The sequence below is a fragment of the Mastigoproctus giganteus genome, chromosome 7, assembly GCF_048544385.1.
Source record: "Mastigoproctus giganteus isolate SK-2022 chromosome 7, ASM4854438v1, whole genome shotgun sequence".
Taxonomy (NCBI): domain Eukaryota; kingdom Metazoa; phylum Arthropoda; class Arachnida; order Uropygi; family Thelyphonidae; genus Mastigoproctus; species Mastigoproctus giganteus.
The window spans coordinates 34,892,307-34,910,292 of record NC_143581.1 but is presented as its reverse complement, the minus strand read 5'-3'; the positions used below and the strand labels follow the sequence as shown (position 1 = coordinate 34,910,292).

At 35.9% G+C, this 17,986-nt stretch overlaps 1 protein-coding gene across 1 annotated transcript in view; it reads left to right on the top strand.

Annotated features, from left to right (window-relative positions):
• Positions 1 to 17,986, top strand: part of LOC150082811 (uncharacterized) — a 204,515-nt gene that overhangs the window by 143,467 nt on the left and 43,062 nt on the right. The window contains exon 7 of the mRNA XM_090378290.1: positions 8,483 to 8,581. Coding sequence (XP_090234416.1) covers positions 8,483 to 8,581 — 99 coding nt within the window. The remainder of the gene's footprint in view (positions 1 to 8,482; positions 8,582 to 17,986) is intronic.

The following is a 17,986-nucleotide window of genomic DNA, read 5'->3' as shown; positions in this document are numbered from 1 at the left end:
TTAACCCCACAGGCGACATCTGCTTGAGTAAGTTTAGCCTAGGAACCAGAAACATTCAAAACATGAATTTTTCTGGTGGATTTTTTCATGACCAGTAATTTTTATAAGCTGTTTTGTTTTAACTTGACTACAATCGGAAATATTGTGAGACTTTCTATTTTTTTATGAAAACACCAAACACGAGAGGTATTAGAACCTATAGTACTTAGTACCATGCTTGGAGTGGAGGTTGAGAAGACGAAAGAAGATATTTGTTGACATTAGACATGAACTTCTGTAGACTATAATTTTCAGGAAATGCGTATGAAGGAAAGTTGTTCCAGAAAACGGCAGTTGAATGAATAAACGAGGAAGGTGAAAAGTTGGTTCTGCGAGTTTGAAGTTGGACAGTAAATGGATGTTGGCGGCACGTGTTTGTACTGATTTGAAAGAGAGAGTGTGAATTATACAAGCCAATTCAGAAGAGCAGTTCCCATGGAAGTATCTGTAAAAAAAGGCATGAAGCAGAAACAGCACGTCTATGAGACAGCGAGTGGAGAGACTCTGTTAGAGATGAGTCATTAATTAACCTAACTACACTCTTCTGAATGGAATCTAGAAGCCTGAGAGAGGGCACCACCCGAGATGTGGGAACAATATTCCATGGTCAGGCGGATTTGCAGTTTGTACAGAATGAACAACTGTTTGGTAGAAAAGTAACACAGAGCGTGAAAGAGAAAACCTAGTTTTTTAGATGCAGAGGAAGCAATATTTGTAATGTGCTTGTGCCAAGAGAAATTAGAAGTTAGGGTAATACCCAAAAGAGATATATCAACTTGCCTAGAAATCGGAGTGTCACCAAAGATAAGCATAGGAGCAGAAGAATCCTTTTTGCGAGATATAAGACAAGACTGAGTATTAGAAGAATTGAAATCAACTAAGTTGTCTTTGCCCTACTGAAGATCAGCATTTAAGGAATTGGTAGCAGATATTCGAGAAGTTGAAGCTGATTGAGCCGGGCAAGGTTTCTCAAAACGGAAGGTGAAATGCAATGTGCTATCATCGGCAAAACTATGGATAGGATTTCCAGTCGGAAGAAGGTCATTAATATATGAGAGGAAAAGAGTGTGGGAAAGAATTGAACCTTGGGGGACACCAGCATTAGTGGAGAAGTTAGAAGACAGAGAGCCGTCTACCATCACCCTCAGTGAGCGATCAGAGAGAAAACTGGATAGCCAATTACGATTAACAGTTGGCAAACCATAAGATGGAAGCTTGTTTAGAAGACCTTTATGCCAAACACGATCGAAAGCCATTGAGATGTCAAGAGCAACTGCTTGTGTTTCACCGAACTTTTCCATTGAATTTGTCCATAAATGGGTAACATAAGCCAGAATATCACCAGTGGGTCGAAACTGACGGAAGGTTTCTTTCTAGGTAGTTTAAGAGTTAGCGGTTAATTGATTTCTCCATTACTTTAGAAAGAGTAGAAGTAATTGCAATGGGACGATAATTGGATGGGACGGATTTGTCACCCTTTTTAGGAACTGGCTGGATACGAGCAAATTTCCAAGCAGAAGGAAAAACACCTTTGCAATAAGAAAGTGAAAAAAAAAAGGCGGCAAAGAACAGGATTAAGTTCAGGAGCACAGGCTTTGAGAACAAGTGGAGAAACACTATCAGGACCTGGAACTTTCTTAGCATCAAGATTCGTCAAAATCCTTCTGACATCCTTTTGACGGAAGACCACAGGAGGCATTGAATGGAGTGGTTGGGAATGGTGGGAGATGTTTTACCAAGATCATTAATACATGAGTTAGAATCAAAATGGGATGCTCAGGTCAGCTTTATGCTTGGCTGAAGTGACAACAGAACCATCTGGTTTTGACAGAGGTGAGAGATGGGTAAAAGTTGCGGCCAATAGCTTTGGCAAGAGACCAAAATACTCGGCTGCCATTAGTGCAAGAAGCAAGTTTTCTACTCTTAGCCTATTCAAAATCTAGTTTGGACTGATTAACAACCGCTTTACAATTGTTTCGAGCTTTGGTGTAGGCAGAAAATGAAACTGGAGAATTAGAAACAAGCCAATTACAATATGCAGTATTCTTCTCTTGAACAGCCTTAGCATGTTTATTGGAAAACCAAGGTTTATATAAAGGACGAGATTTTAAAGTGGAGTGTGGAATAAAGGATTCCATGCCTACAAGAATAATTTCACTGACACGATCTGAGCAAACATTGACATCAGAAGTTTAGAAACATAATCTGACCAAGGAAAAGAAGAAAAGAAATCTCGCAGGTCATCCCATTTTGCTTTCTTATAATGCCAAACAATAGGAGGTTGGGATTAGACATGAGATAAAGGCTCCATTGGAGAAGAGAAAATCACCAAGTTGTGATTTGAGGTGCCTAAAGGACCACTCACTTTGACCGTGTACTTAGAAGGGTTGTTTGTGAGAAAAAGATTTAAGTGCATTGGCTGTATGGATTGTCCGGTATTCTTGTAGGTAAATGAAAAATCTGCGCAAGGTCATTAGTAATTGCAAAAGCCTCAGTTTTTTATTCACAGTGACCCATCTCGACCAGCTGGGTCAGTGTGAATAAAAAACGGAAGCCAGCTGGAGTTGTGAACATTAAAATCACCAAGGAAAATTACTTCAATATTAGGAAAGTTGGACTGGAGACAGGCAAAGAGCTCCAAGTGATTAGTGGAGTTGGGAGAATGATAGGGACAACAGATGAATTTGACACAATGAGGTAGAGAGATTTTAAGCCAGAGAAGATCAAAGAGAGGAGATTCCAAATTGCCAAGTCTCTGACAGGGAATATCAGAACGGACATATGCACAAGTACCACCTTTGAGGCGAAAGGAATCATACAGCAAGATGCCCAAATAATTTGGGCATCTGAGATGAGCAGTAGTTGAATTAACCGATAACTGAGATTCTGTCAGAAAAAGTACATGGAGTTTGGCAGACTGCAATTGGAAATTTGAGACCATGTATACTTCCGAAATGAACTAGGAAGTGTTTGGGAGGTTTAGATCTTTTTGCAGATAAGCTTACTCGATTAGTTTGACAATTCATGGTGTATTCAATAGTAAGAAAAAGTGGGGAGGAAATGTTGTATGAAGTAATGAAATTTTTGGATATGCCGTACATGTGGTAAGAATATACCCAGAAACTTGATGTAACGTGGCCTCGACAATGCTCCCGACGTACACACTACTCTGACTCTCTCCAGTCACTATCTGGCAGAGTAGAGGTAGCAAGATTATACACTAGCTGATCCGGAAGCCTCCTAAAGAGTTACCAATAGGTTTGGTCCGGTGTACTGACTAGCGGCCAGACTACGAACACTGTTTTAGAACTGTACCCTCGAAATGTAAGGAAGATTGGATCTCGCCATGATGTTCATCATAACCTCAAAAGTCATCAGTCATGCTGCAATATGGATGAGATGGGGAAGGGTTGATCAGAATTTAGCTGTGGAGACTAAACATGGTTTCCACCACTTCAAGCCACCAATAAGAAAAGTGGTGGTATGGCACCGGTTGATAAGAATCATCTACCACCTAGTATTGCCTGCTAACATAGAGGGGCCGGCATTCCTCCATGTGGTGTGGGTGCCACACCTCGATCTCTGCTTACATTGGTTCACACCTGGGTGGTCATCCACTGTGTGCTTGTGCATGGAGGTTATACCCAGAATTACTAACAGTCCCACCAATCGTGAAGGTTCAAGCAGAGGATTTGACTGTCACAGACCATCCGGACCTTGCCGAAATTAGGTCTACTTGACTTGAACGTTGCCTGAATATCAGTTCCATCAGTGCCTTAGACTCCCAGGTAGCAAGTACAGTTTGTCTGGCATATCTGAAAATCGGATGGGTCAAGTGCCTGCCTGCCTGGCAACCCAAAGGTTGCTGGTTCGAATCCTGCCTCGGGCTTGGATATTACGATTGTGCCGTATTCTCCAGTTGGTCCTCACAGCCACAATATATGAAGGAAGCAGGAAAAAACTGGTTCCTTTGTGTATTGCTCACATCATACGATAAAGAAAGAAAGGCACGTCTGAGAGAATGTCTGTGACAACCTCAAGGATTTACTAGCAATATATAAAAAAATTTTCTGAAGATGAATGTGGCAATTAGCAAAAGTAATTAGTTTTACAGTATTTTTATTTTAACAGTGCATTCAAGCTTAGTTTAATAGTTCATAGACAAGGCTTAACTGAAAAAGAAATATTAATTAAAAACTTTTTGTACTGCATGATAATATTTTTAAAAATAGTGAAATAAGAAATTAAAACTATGAAATTTGTATTTTATTTTTTTTAATGCATAGAACAGAGGTTCCCAAACTTTTTTGGTTCACAGCACCCTTAGTGTCTCAGTAACTTTTTCATGGTGCCCCTAGGCCAAAAGAAACACCTAACAGTTCCGTTTATTAAGTAGTTAAGTCCAAGCAACTTAATAAATAATGTTGAAACTGTGAACTACCTCGAGCTAGTAGTTTGTGCAATGTCCTACAGATGTCAAATATCATTGTGTTTCCCTTGAAGATTTAAAATATCCTGCGCTGCCCCTGTGAGTTTGCTTGGCACTCTAGGGTGCCGCGGTGCACAGTTTGGGAACTTTTGGGATAGAGTATTGTTAACCAGGATAAAAAATCAGTGTGAAATTTACATGTGTGTGGCTGCAGTATAAACTACTAAAATGGGATGTGTAAAAGCAGGCATTATTTCAGCTTTTTAAGTTTTTTTATATGAAACTGAACTTTAAATTTATGATTATTATGAATAATTGAGCGTGCAGTATGTATAATGTACTGACAAGAAAAATGTTATTGATAAACATTCAGAATGTGGCCATATAATAAATTACTGAAGTTGCAATACAAAAGAGCAATATGTGTGACTAATTTGGTTGCAAAATATAAGTTTAAAAAACAATACTGTGACTATATGATATTTCAGAATTTCACTACATCTAGTATTATTAACTAGGATAAAAAAAAAGAGAGAAATATGAAATATTCTTGTGAGACTCTGTTAAGAGTTTTTAACATGGGATTATCAGACATCATGCTACTATGCATGATGGAGGATAAACTTTGTGAATATAAAACAAATAACACCAGTATTTTAGGAAGAAACACTTGAAGTTTAATGTTATCTTAAATTCTCAATTTTAATTCAGTTTATTGCTCTGTGGATAACCAAGTGATAATCAAATTCCATCAACATAAAGTGGAGCATATCTTCAGTCATTGTTGCTACAGCTGTAGAGATTCATTCTTGTAGATGTCTCAAATCATAAATTATCTTCACAGAAATGATGATTTTCATTTTTGTGATCTTATGCCATTGAAAAAAGTTCAGTGGCATATGATCCTGAATTTTTGGAAGCCAGTTTTATCATTCCATGTTTTCTGTTTGAAGTTAGAAAACCTGTTCATTGCACTGTGAAACTGATGACTGAAATTTTGGAGGGATTCATCTAATTAGAGCAGTTTTATTCTCATTTCTCTCTGTGTCGTTGATTTTTTGAGAAAAGAAATAATTTTTGTAATAGTCAGATATCTCCTGTGATAGCAGGTTTTTTTTTTTTTCCTTGCCAAAAAAAGAAGAGTCCTATCACAATCTTGCAGGATCACATTGGTGATGTGTACGCCTGTACATAACACCTGTAGTGTGTAACATAATTTCATTCATGAAAAGTATCTTGTGATACTGTCGTCATATGGTTATAAAGCACAGTAAGTGAAATTAAGCTACTTTACTTGCCACATGTAAAGATTAAGCTGTATAATTGAACATATTATAAAGTTAGTGAAAACGTCTCAAAACAAACACTTTAAACAACTTGGCATCATTTTACCTTAGGGAATGCTTGAGGTAGCCAATGGGATGTGTGTATATGAGATGGCACCTGAGAACTGGAGTTCTGTATAATAGGAAGGATGTGCTTGAGAAGAGCAATGGGATTAAATTCAAGCTGCAATCTAGAGTAATGGATTAAGGATTGAAAGATGAGCTGCTTTACTTGGAAATGATGAATGGTAGATTATGAATAAGGTAGAAAAGGAGGGGGGAGAACAAATGAAATTGAAAAAATGGGCAGAGGAAAGAAAGCCTGTGATAAGAAGATTACCTATCCAGCAGAATTCATAAACCAAATTACAAAAAACGCTGTCCACAACTTCAGTAATCCTTCAAAGAAAGAGAGAATCCAAAAGATCAGGTCATCATCCTGTACAGCTTGCAGCAGTATCATAACAAAAGCAGCCTAGCCATACAGCATACCCACCTTCAATGTAGGCTCCCAATTCTTAAAGCAAAAGCCCTCTGGTGACAACCAATATCCATCCAACCCCAGAGGTCCAATCTGTCATCTGAATTGCCCCTTCATCAACAAATCCAGAAGACTTTAAAAAAAATAAATAAATAAAAAAATAAGAAAGGAAAAAATGGAAAGGATGCCCAATATGTAGAATCAGAGTCTGAAACTGCAGCTCATAAAATCTCAGCTGTTGGAGGCTTGTGGAATTTCGTCAACAAAACTGACCTCTCAACTGACTCTTCACACACCTGAAGGACTTCTAGGGAAGCTTATTTTATCAAATGCATCAGTGTCAGTGATCAACAAAGTATTTGATTGGAGCCAATATTTGATTTGCCCACCATCCTTCAGTTAAGTGTGGAATGAAATTATTCCATGATAGCTACAATAATTCAAGTTTCTTAGATCTATCTTTTCTCACTTTCCAGTTTCTTGTATTCCCTCATCCTGCCCTGTTTCCATCTTTTCTGCTTGCCCTCCCAAAATTATAAGTCATATTGGCTTTCTTTTCTCTGCCCATTTTATTACCCAGTACCCTAGCTCTCAGGTACCATTTCATATTTTCAAATCTGATTGGCTGCCTCAAGTGTTCCCTAAGGTTTACAGTAGTCCCAGAGTGCCTCCACTTACAGTAGTTTTCCATTCCACATCAATCTAAGTGCCAAATTACCAGGCTTGACAATGATAAACTGACTTCTTGAAATGTTGGCAAGCTATTTAAGTGTTTATATTAGGGTGTTTTCCATTAACTTTATAACATTTTCAGTAAAACAGCATAATCTTTGTGTTAACTCTTTTACTGGACCAATTGTAGCCCTGTGGTTAGTGTGCATGTCCATAAGTAAGGAGGTTGTGAGTTCAAGTCCACGTGCTGCTACAAGAAAGAACTGTGATGCCAAAAAATTGGCTGATTTTAATAATTAATTTAGTATGTTTGTGATCGTGATAGTGAGTAAACTTTTTTGGTCTCGACTGTATCAAGAATAAATGGAATTTTATTTATTTATTATGTTAGTGTTGCTTAAACTGTACTGCATATTAACCACATGATATCCCTCGGTCAACTAACTGTCACAATCATTCTTAATTTCACGTCTAAGTCATATTTTGTTGGAATGTGTTCTCAGTGCCTATGTGGCACATAGTTGTTTGACCCGGTCTTGTTCCCAAATGCGGTGAGTAATAGATTTCTTCTGGTTTTATATACATATTATCTACTCAGTTTCTTTAAATGAGTAGATAAATCAGAAATTGTTATCAGCGGGAGCCTCCTCATATGCACACTTAAAATGACATAACTAATAGTCTACTTACTTTCAGTATAGCACATGATGCACTGCACATTCTGCCGATTGATGCCATATTGCTAACTGCTGTGGATGTGTAATACAGCTATCACTGCAAGTGCACAAGACCTTGTTAAGATATCACATTAAACTTTGATTTCTAGGTATTTTCTTTAAATATTACCTTTTTTATTTTGAAAGTAATGTTTGAAATGTTGGAAAACTTTTTTTTTTCCAGTGACCTGTATTTCATTCTGCACATTAGGATCAGCTTTGCTGATATATATTATCAATAAGAAATTTTAGGTATTTGTATAATTGGTTTACTACTTTATATGGAAGTTTTCTGTTCATTTTCTGGTGTCATGTGTACAAATATCTGACAGTGGTTTTCGACCGGGATGCCGCAGCACCTTAGAGTTCTGCAACAGCATTCCAGGGGTGCCACGTAATTTGAGTTTAAGTTACTTAAACTTATTATTTTTTAATTTATATGTTTATTTCATTATAAAATGGTGTACAGTATCTTTTTAATTTTGTGGTGATCTATAATTGATGTTTACTTAGTACTTCTATATAAAGAATAAAATTATATACATAATTTGTATTATGAAATATAATTTTTATAATTATATTATTGTGATAAATATCATATAACATATATATTTTTTAATAATATATATATATACACACACACAAAAAGAGAGAATCGGATCAAACAGGCAGAAAATTGAGTAGGGGTGCCGCAAAATAAAATAAATTACTTAGGGGTGCCGTTATTAAAAAAAGGTTGAAAACCACTGTATCTAAGAAAGGTATGTCATTATGTTATATTGATAATACTGTATTCACGTACACACAATTTGTTTTATAGATTCCCCCTCCACAATCCTTAACTGGTTCTATGAGAGACCTTTTTGTACTTCAAGAAAAAGACAGATACAGACTAAGGCTTCAGCATCTAATTGAAAGGGTAAGCATGAATCCAAGCTAATTTTGATAATTTTAACCTCAGGGGCTCACATCTGGTGAGTATGGGCTTGGCACACCCAGGGTCCTGAGCAGGATATCATCATTCTTCTTTTTCTTGGTGATTTCCTTCTACACTCTCTCTCTCTCTCTCTCTCTCTCTCTCTCTCTCTCTCTCTCTCTCTCTCTCTCTCTCTCTCTCTCTCTCTCTCTCTCTCTCTCTCGGAGTAATTCAGAAACTTTTTTTTTTTTTTTTTTTTTTTTTTTGCTGGTGCAGCATAAGCCTCAAACTTCCTTGCACCATATGGCTAATAATAATAATGTGTTAAAATGACAGTCCAGTAAGCAATCCTTAACCCTTTCAGCAGTACATAAACACATATTTATATGTGCATGTGTGTTTCAAGTATGTTTGAAATAATCTGTTCATTAATGTACGAGTTGGCTTGATATCTTTCAGTAGATGCAGTTTTAATAGAGGAGGGTGAAAATTAAAGGAGCTTCAGTTGTCCAATATGGTCAGAATTGAAGAAATTGTTTGGAATTCAGATCCAGAAGTATCCAGAAGTTGATGAAATTGAATAAAAGTGATAAATAAATATATAGGATGTTAATAAACAATATTGTCAAAATAAAGCAAAAGGATGTGCAGTTTCTAAATAAAATATGGAAATCCCCTCTAATCACTACAGATACAAAAATAAGATTATATTTAAGAGCACTGTTTGTCATTATTCCTATATGGTGCTCAAACCTGGAACATTTCCACCAACAAAGCTTCTGACATTATCAATCATTTTGGCACCTCCTACCTTAGAACTCTTCTAGTGTACTCCTGGAGGGACCATATTACCACTGCAATAATTTTACAAGAAAGTGTTCAAGAACCTTTGGTGACAAAATCTCCAAAAAAGTCAACTGAGATGGCTTGGACACATCAACTTAGACATCCGCCAGCAGCTCACTTTATTCCGCTTGCTCTCTACAAACCAACATATGGCCATAGGAATTGAGGGAAACCCAAAATTCTATTCTGGCAGTACATCAGCAAAATCCTTAATGAATCTGCACAACTATCTCCTACTGACATTTTCCAATTAGCACAAAACAGGGAGACTTGGCTCTCACTCGTACAATAGACTTTTCTTGTACCAGAATTTTTACACCAGAACTGCTGGTTTGCTTAATGTATGCTGTTTCCCCATTTACATTTTCTTTTTTAAATAAACTCTGATGAGGACTGCCACATATGTTTTGCTGTTAATCATGAAGAATTTCACTCATCACTGAAAAACCAAACACTGATCCAAACAAAAATGAAAAGTTTGATTATTTGAAGTAGTCAATCCCTAGTAAGTGAGAAAAATTCCACATCATTAGGAATGTTTGATCACATGTTTGCTGGCAGTATAAACTTCATATATATATATAAATGAGTTTTTAATGTAACTCTTTAAAAGAAAAGTTTAAAGAGTAACATAGAACAGAGGTAAACAGTAGATAAAATGGTTTCAGTGAAAACAAGATTAATAAATTGTGTATGGCAGATGCACTTAAAATCACAAAGCAGCATTAAAAGATGCAAGAGTATATGTAATTTGTATTAATATTAAATTAAATTAAGTAAGTATGAATGGATGTGTGAAAGTTACACAATGTGCCAGTATCTATAAGGATGAGTAAAGTAGAAAAAGAAGAGTAGTCGATTAGTGAAACATGAAAGAGTGTTAATATCCTAGATGTTATGATGAATTAATAAATTATGGGCTGAATTGCCAAGCCAATATAGAATGGGGGGAACTGTAAAGTAAAATTAGTATAACAAATATTAATAAAATGCAAATGAAAATGGTATAGCTGTCATCAGATATGGGGGAAACAATTTTAGTAAAAGGTCTAATATAGGTAATGCAAAAATTGCTTGATCTGATGTGAGGAGAAATAAATATTGATACATGATCAGGTATTTCATCAGGGAACTACACCTAACCATGTATCAGGAACTGAGTTTCTATACTTGTCCACAGTAGTAGAAGAAAAGTGAAAGGCTAAAAAGGAGTGAAATGAAATTAGCACTTCTTAATACAGTATGGACAAGGTAGTCCCAATGCAATGTAATATATTTAAGTGAAAATTAATTTAGGTAAAAATAAGTATTGAGTTGGGATAAAAATGGTTCATATCAATACATTTAATATAAATGGTGGCATTGAGGCAAATTCCTGCTATGGATAAAGGGATGGTTGAGTGGGAGAAGACAGAGTGGTAGTGGACACTGTTCTTCGTGGACTAATGTTATTAGTGGGTCCCCCAGGGTTCAGTGTTGGGTCCATTGTTGTTTTCTGTATTCATTAATGATATTGATGATGGTATATCAGGCTTAATGTCCAAGTTTGCAGAGGACACGAAGGTCAGCAGGGTTGTTAATGCCACTAATGACAGTACACTGCTGCAACAGGATCTAGAAAAGTTGAGCAGATGGGCTGAGAGGTGGCAACTGAAGTTTAACATTGACAAATGTAAAATACTGCATATGGGAAGCTGTAACCCCAGAGTAATGTATCAGCTGTGTGGTACTACATTTCTTCAAATAGGCCTCTGGGGTTGGGTATATTCATACCATGATTTTTTAGTGTTTCTCACCAACCATTGAAGTAAAAACCGAAAGACGAAAGACCAAATTCTTAAAATTTTAATATTTACAATAAATTTATTTACAAACAAAACAAAATACCATATTACTGATGATAGTAATTTTAAAATAAGACAACTGTGATATACAGTAAATATGCAAGGTGATAATACAAATACCGAATTTAAAATACAATAAAATATACTAGGTTAAAAGCGCTAAAATACTAACTGAAGCTTTCAAAGGCTTCTGCCTTCTTTCTCAACAGTGTACTTCTATTCTGCGGTGCATCATTAAATACCAGCAGGTTCGCGGTGCGTCTCACGTAAACGTATACTGTTCCCGTCGGAACCGGAAGTGGCTCAGGAGCGTTTCAGGCAAAAACGTTCATCCCCTCTAAGGATTACCGCCTCAAAGAGGGGATGAATGCGTGCGCCCCTATCTCTATTTATATTATTCTCAATAGAACTAATTCGTAAGCTTTCGAGCCACTTGCGGTCCCAAAATCTATGCGCTCGATCAGTGATGACAAGATAGGGGCACATGCATTCATCCCCTCTTTGAGGCGATAATCCTTAGAGGGGATGAACGTTTTTGCCTGAAATGCTCCCGAGCCACATCCGGTTCCAACGGGAACAGTATACGTTTACGTGAGACGCACCACGAACCTGCTGGTATTTAATGATGCACCGCAGAATAGAAGTACACTGTTGAGAAAGAAGGCAGAAGCCTTTGAAATCTTCAGTTAGTATTTTAGCGCTTTTAACCTAGTATATTTTATTGTATTTTAAATTCGGTATTTGTATTATCACCTTGCATATTTACTGTATATCACAGTTGTCTTATTTTAAAATTACTATCATCAGTGATATGGTATTTTGTTTTGTTTGTAAATAAATTTATTGTAAATATTAAAATTTTAAGAATTTGGTTTTTCGTCTTTCGGTTTTTACTTCAATGGTTGGTGAGAAACACTAAAAAATCATAGTATGTGGTACTACATTGACAGTGGTAGAGAGTGAAAAGGACCTACCTGGAGGTAATTTTGGAGGCAGATATAAAGTTTTCTGAGCAGTGGAGACGGTCTGGTGTCTTGTCAGTGATATACAGGAATTTTTCTGGCAGGGATCAGGAGGTGATTATCCCCTTGTATAAGGCAATGATCAGGCCATACCTTGAGTACTGTATACAGGTCTGGAGGACTAATTTTAAGAAGGATGTAGAGCTGTTGGAATGAGTGCAGAGAACGGCAACAAGATTAGTGAATGGAACAAAGGGTTGCTGTTACAAAGAAAGGCTTAATTTGCAAATTAGTGTCTGGCGACTAGGCACCGGCGAGGTGATCTGATAGAGGTGTATAAAGCCTTGAATGGTTTGAGCATGCTCAATGCTGATGGGATTCTTCCTCTTGCTCAGAATAATCGCTTGAGAGGGCATAAATTCAAATTGAGGGAAGACAGTTGTAGGATAGATGTGCGGAAGTTTGCCTTTAGCCAGCAGGTGGTTAATTGCTGGAACAAACTTCAATCTGTCGTAGAAGTTGATAGCTTAAATAGATTCAAGGCAGAACTAGGCAAACATTTGGAGTGAATGAATAGGTGAAATGAGAAGAGAGTGTGCTGTTTGTGTTTTTTTTTTTTTTTTTGGCTGATGCTATATAAGCTTGCTTTCTTGCATAATGTGCCCTTGCTAATGCTAATACTAAATACGTGGAATTTAGTGTAGGATTCAATATTGTATAGATAAGAAACAGTGTATTTTAAAAATAACTTTGGAACAAGCAAAATGGTATAAGGGTGAGGTATTAAATTGAAGATGGGAAAGGAAAAGGAGTATTTTAAATGAATAAAGACGAAAAATAGCAATAGAAGTAGGATAGTAGGAACGTTTGTTCCATCCTTGTATTGCACTAATAGTGTAACGAACGGGAAAAAAATTAAAATTAGACAGCAGAAAGATAAAAAGACGTATAGAGAAAGTTATTTAACAACACTAAGCTTGCTGGGGTTGTGAAGCCCAACCTTATAGTAAGGGCTCTAGCATTTATAAACATTAGTATAAAAGGGAGCTTATACTAAATGCTTGTATTGAAAGGAAAAATATGTCGAGACCTGCCGAGAAACGAATCTAAAACGAAACCGAAAGTATGATAAGACAGTGAAAGTGTATGATACCCTTAGTATTTCAAGAAATGCAAGGAGAAAATGAGCTGGCAGGGAGTTGAGAAGCACAAATTCAGTAGTGTAGGTGAATGTATGCAGGCTTAAACCAAATGAGCAATATATCTACATGAGAAAGCAATTTATAGCAGCAAAGTGGACTTAATAGTAATCTGAGAAGAAATTCAAAATACCAGAAAAATAGAGACCTCTATAGTCGCATTTAGAATACAAGTACATGGAGATAATTTATAATTAGCATTGAAAAAGGGAAAAGAAAAAGACTTTATTCACTAAGTTTCTACTCTTATGTTTCACTTTTCTCATATATCCAATGAAATTACGTATAATTAGCTTCCCTTCTTGAATCTTGACTTACTTATATTTATTAGCATTGGTAGAGGCATATGATGCAAGAAAGCAAGCTTATGCAACATGAGCTTTTAAGAAAAGAAAAGGGGGGGAAAAAAGCTCCCATTTCACCCCTCTGTTGGTTCAAAAAACTGTCCAGCTCAGCCTTAAATTTATTTAGGCTGTCAACTTCCACAGCGAAGGATGGAAGTCTGTTCCACCAACCAACTACCCGCTGGCTAAAGGCAAACTTCCGCACATCTATTCTACCTCTGTCTTATCTATTCTACTCCTCATTTGTGAATGTAGATGCAAAATACCCATTTAGTTTGTTAGCCACATGTTTGTTAGTTCAACTGTTGATGATCAGGATCATCAACAGTTGAACCATCAATATCCAGTGGACCAATCTGATTCATCCCTTTCCTTCTAGAGGTTACATAGGTAAAGAACTCTTTGTTGTTTTTCTTTGCATCCTTTGTCAAAGATTTCTCATCTGCCTTTTCCTGCCTAATCTCCTTTATAACTTGGTTACAGATTAGCTTATACCTATCATAGGCTTCCATGTCACCCATTAATTTATATGTATCCCATGCAGTTTTCTTCTCTGCCATATGTCTCCTTAGTTCATCTGACATCCATTTAGGCCTAAACCTTGAACAATATTTCTTAGTTGGTATGTAAAGCCTAGTAGCTTACCACCTAAAAAATATTGTTATCTGCCCATATTGTGTCTTGGCTGACTTCTAATGATTTGTTTTAGGATACGGTTGTTATCATATGTAGAATTTACTTTGGGGCGGTCTTGGATTTCTCAAGCTTATGTTAACGTACTACACCTTTGAATATCCATTTTTTTTTTTTTTTTTTTTTTTTTTCACTAAAATCATATAACAACCCTCTGATTTTAGTGACTCTAGTGTATACCACTTAACTGTGTCATGTCCATAAACTTTGTTTCCTGTTCTTTTATGATTGGATTCTTAACTACACTACCAATGGATTTGTCAACTGGTATCTTTATCGTAGGATACATTTACTATTCTTTCTTTCCACAGTGAATCTACACCCAATACTACATATAGATATATCTCAATTGATATACAGTAAGACCCCCATATCCGCAGTTACGTTCCAAAATGGCTGAAACCGCAGATATAAGCAAACTTTAACACCTGCTGACCCCCTGTCAGCAGGTGTTAAACGTGATTTTCTTGTACATAATACATACGTATAATAAAGTTAAATTGATAAAAGAAACACACAGTAAGACATTAAATATGGTAATAATAAAGTATAGCAGACTCTTGATTTACTGGGACACTTCAAGACTCCAAATTTAAAAAAATAAAAATAATAAAATCAACCAGAAATCATAAAATTCAAGTAATAACTAGAATAGGTATAAACAGATATTTTGTAAGTCGTAAATAAGCGACAAGAACCAGCGTTATAAGTCGTCATTAGGAGATTAGTGTACCTATTATCTTGCCATCCCCGCTGTCTTCACACCTATCACTCAAAACAAAAAAAAAGAGAGAGAGAGAGAGACCAGATGTTTAATTTGATTTAGTGCATCGCATCAATTGCTGTGTTCCATCGCACCGCAAAAGGTGAAATTTGTTTCGTTATTTATGTCAGGGATGTTGGATTTTTATATATATATATATATACAGGCAGTTTTCGCTTTACAAGTTCCCGGGTTTGCAAGGTTTTTTTTTTTTTTTTTGTAGTATCAAGTATCAACAAAATCGAAAATATGAACATTAATTGCAAAAAATGAATGTTAAACATTCATAAACGGATTAATATCGCTTTACGATATTAATCCGTTACCATCGTATCGCGAAAATATCATAATGTGAACCCAATAGCACATTGTTTTTTGGTAATTCATTCCGCGACCTCAGAATTTCAAATTTTTTCTATATAACTCCCTAAAAGGTCCTTTTTATAGTGTAAATTGTATTAGTTACCAATTCAAATCATTAAACACACCACTCATCGTTATCATATGTTATAAGAACCAAATTTGAACAGCTTTGTGATATTTTTCTAAAGCACATTTCTGGAAGTCACGACCATTAAACAATTTGCACTTTCCGGTGTATTGGGCTTTTCTGTTACTGCAAGCAATTATAAATGGGTACTAAACTCGATGTTATTGCATTTGTGAAAATACCGATGGCTGGAGTTGTGTGGGTTTTTATGTTATTATGGTGGAAATGCGTTTGCCCTTTACTGAAATCTTCAGTCGTATAAAAAACATAAATAAATTTTCAGAATCTTCTCTACTTTTTTTTTTTTTTTTTTTGCTTCGTAAACTTGTTACTCTGTACAAATCATGTTAGTTGCAATTTGTGCATTCCATTAAAAAATGCTTATGCATGCTATTGAAATTTATAAAGAAAAGAGAAGATTATCTTGTAAATAAACACACTCCTTGTGCAGCAAACCAATGAGTGCCGAGCCAATAATGAGTGATCAATGGGTGTGTATTTAGTCGATGATGATGATGAAGAATAGACATTCTTTAACATTTTTAAGTCATAAATAATTTCTCTTTTTTTTTATAATTTGCTTGATTTGACAGGATACGTTTTCATTTCTTTGGATAAATCAATCATTGTTTAAACAAACTAATTAGCTAACTAATTTTATTGTTGATAACGAAACCCCTATTTTTAACATTGTCTATGGGAAATACACTCCCACTTTACGAGCGCGCGCTAGGAACGAATTAACTCGTAAAGTCAAGAACTACGTGTAGTAACTTTTTTTTTTTTTTTTTTAGAAATCTCGAAAATGATGGGCCAACGCAAGAGTTGTGCTTTCAAATTAAACAAAAGTTTGAAAACGGTGCATCCGTTAAATCTCTAAAGAACTATTATAATATTGGTGATGAAACCATATGCAACGTTGTAAAAATCAAGGGAAGCTATTCGATTTAAAATCGACATCATAAAAAATAAAGGGAATCATCGTATTGGACATGCGAGTAGTACGTGTTAAGTTTTTTTTTTGTTTTTTTTTCTCCATGGTTAACTGCAGGTAATTGAATCAGCAGATATGGTGGCACAGCTGTACATGGAATTGTTTCATTTACATGGACTTATGTCCTGTTCTTTTATAATTGGATCCATAACTACACCACCTTTGGATCTTTATTCACCATGCTACTCATATCTCTGAAATGATATCTCTACATTTTTGGATGTAATGTCAACTGATTATTTTTCCTTGGTTTCATTTACTATTATTTTCATAGTAAATTCACACCTGATTCTACCTGTGGATCCTTCTAGTTTTATATACAGGTCGACTATCACTAATTCGGACATAATTTCCATGACCGTAATTTCAAATTTCCCAGGTCGGTGCACTGACCTGCCGCTACTGTTTTGGTGGCATTGGTTGCGGCATCAGCTGTTGGTGCGAACTCGTAAACACTGGCAAACCGTTCCCACTTGTTTTTCTGCATTTATTATTATAACCTGCTCACATTTAGCCCCAGCCATGATTCCAATGCATAAAGGAAGTTCCTCTTGTGGTGTAAAGTGCAAACACCATACATTATCCATAACAGATAAAGTTGAACTTCTGAAAAAACTCGACAGCGGTGTGTCTGTCAGAAGTTTAACTCTGCTTAATTGTAAACTCCAGCAATTTCTCTCAGTTCCTCTTATCTTAGTAATTTTATTTTAGCCATTCCTTTTTAGATTTTTTAATTTTTATTTTACAACACATTTATACAAACTTGCAGAAAAACACAACAGAACGCAATATGGTGGATAATACAGCGTGCTAATGAACTTGTTTTCACAAAATCTCTAACAATACCGACAAACTTATTGCAATGTTTGAGAGTTTATGTTATCGTAATTAGTTTTATTGCAGCACTCGCCATGCATGCAATGAACTAATCACAAACGACCTTCGTACATGTACATGGCCGACACGTCTTCTCAAGAAATAAAGTAACCAACATGTGTGGCCACATATATGTGACATAAAAAAAATGACTTTTTTTTATATATATTTTAAGCGAAAAAATGACAACACTGACATTATAATATTTATTTTAGAATTACTAATCAAATTATTTCCTAAATATATTTTGGCCTCTGGGGAATTTTTTCTGAAACTAGCTTGGCAGTCAACGTGTTAAAGTTAGTAGAAGGTGGTTAGCTGTTGGGTAAAATGTATGTGCTAAAATAACCATTGGTGATCCAGCAAACTCACTAATCCGGCACCCCACAGGTCCCAA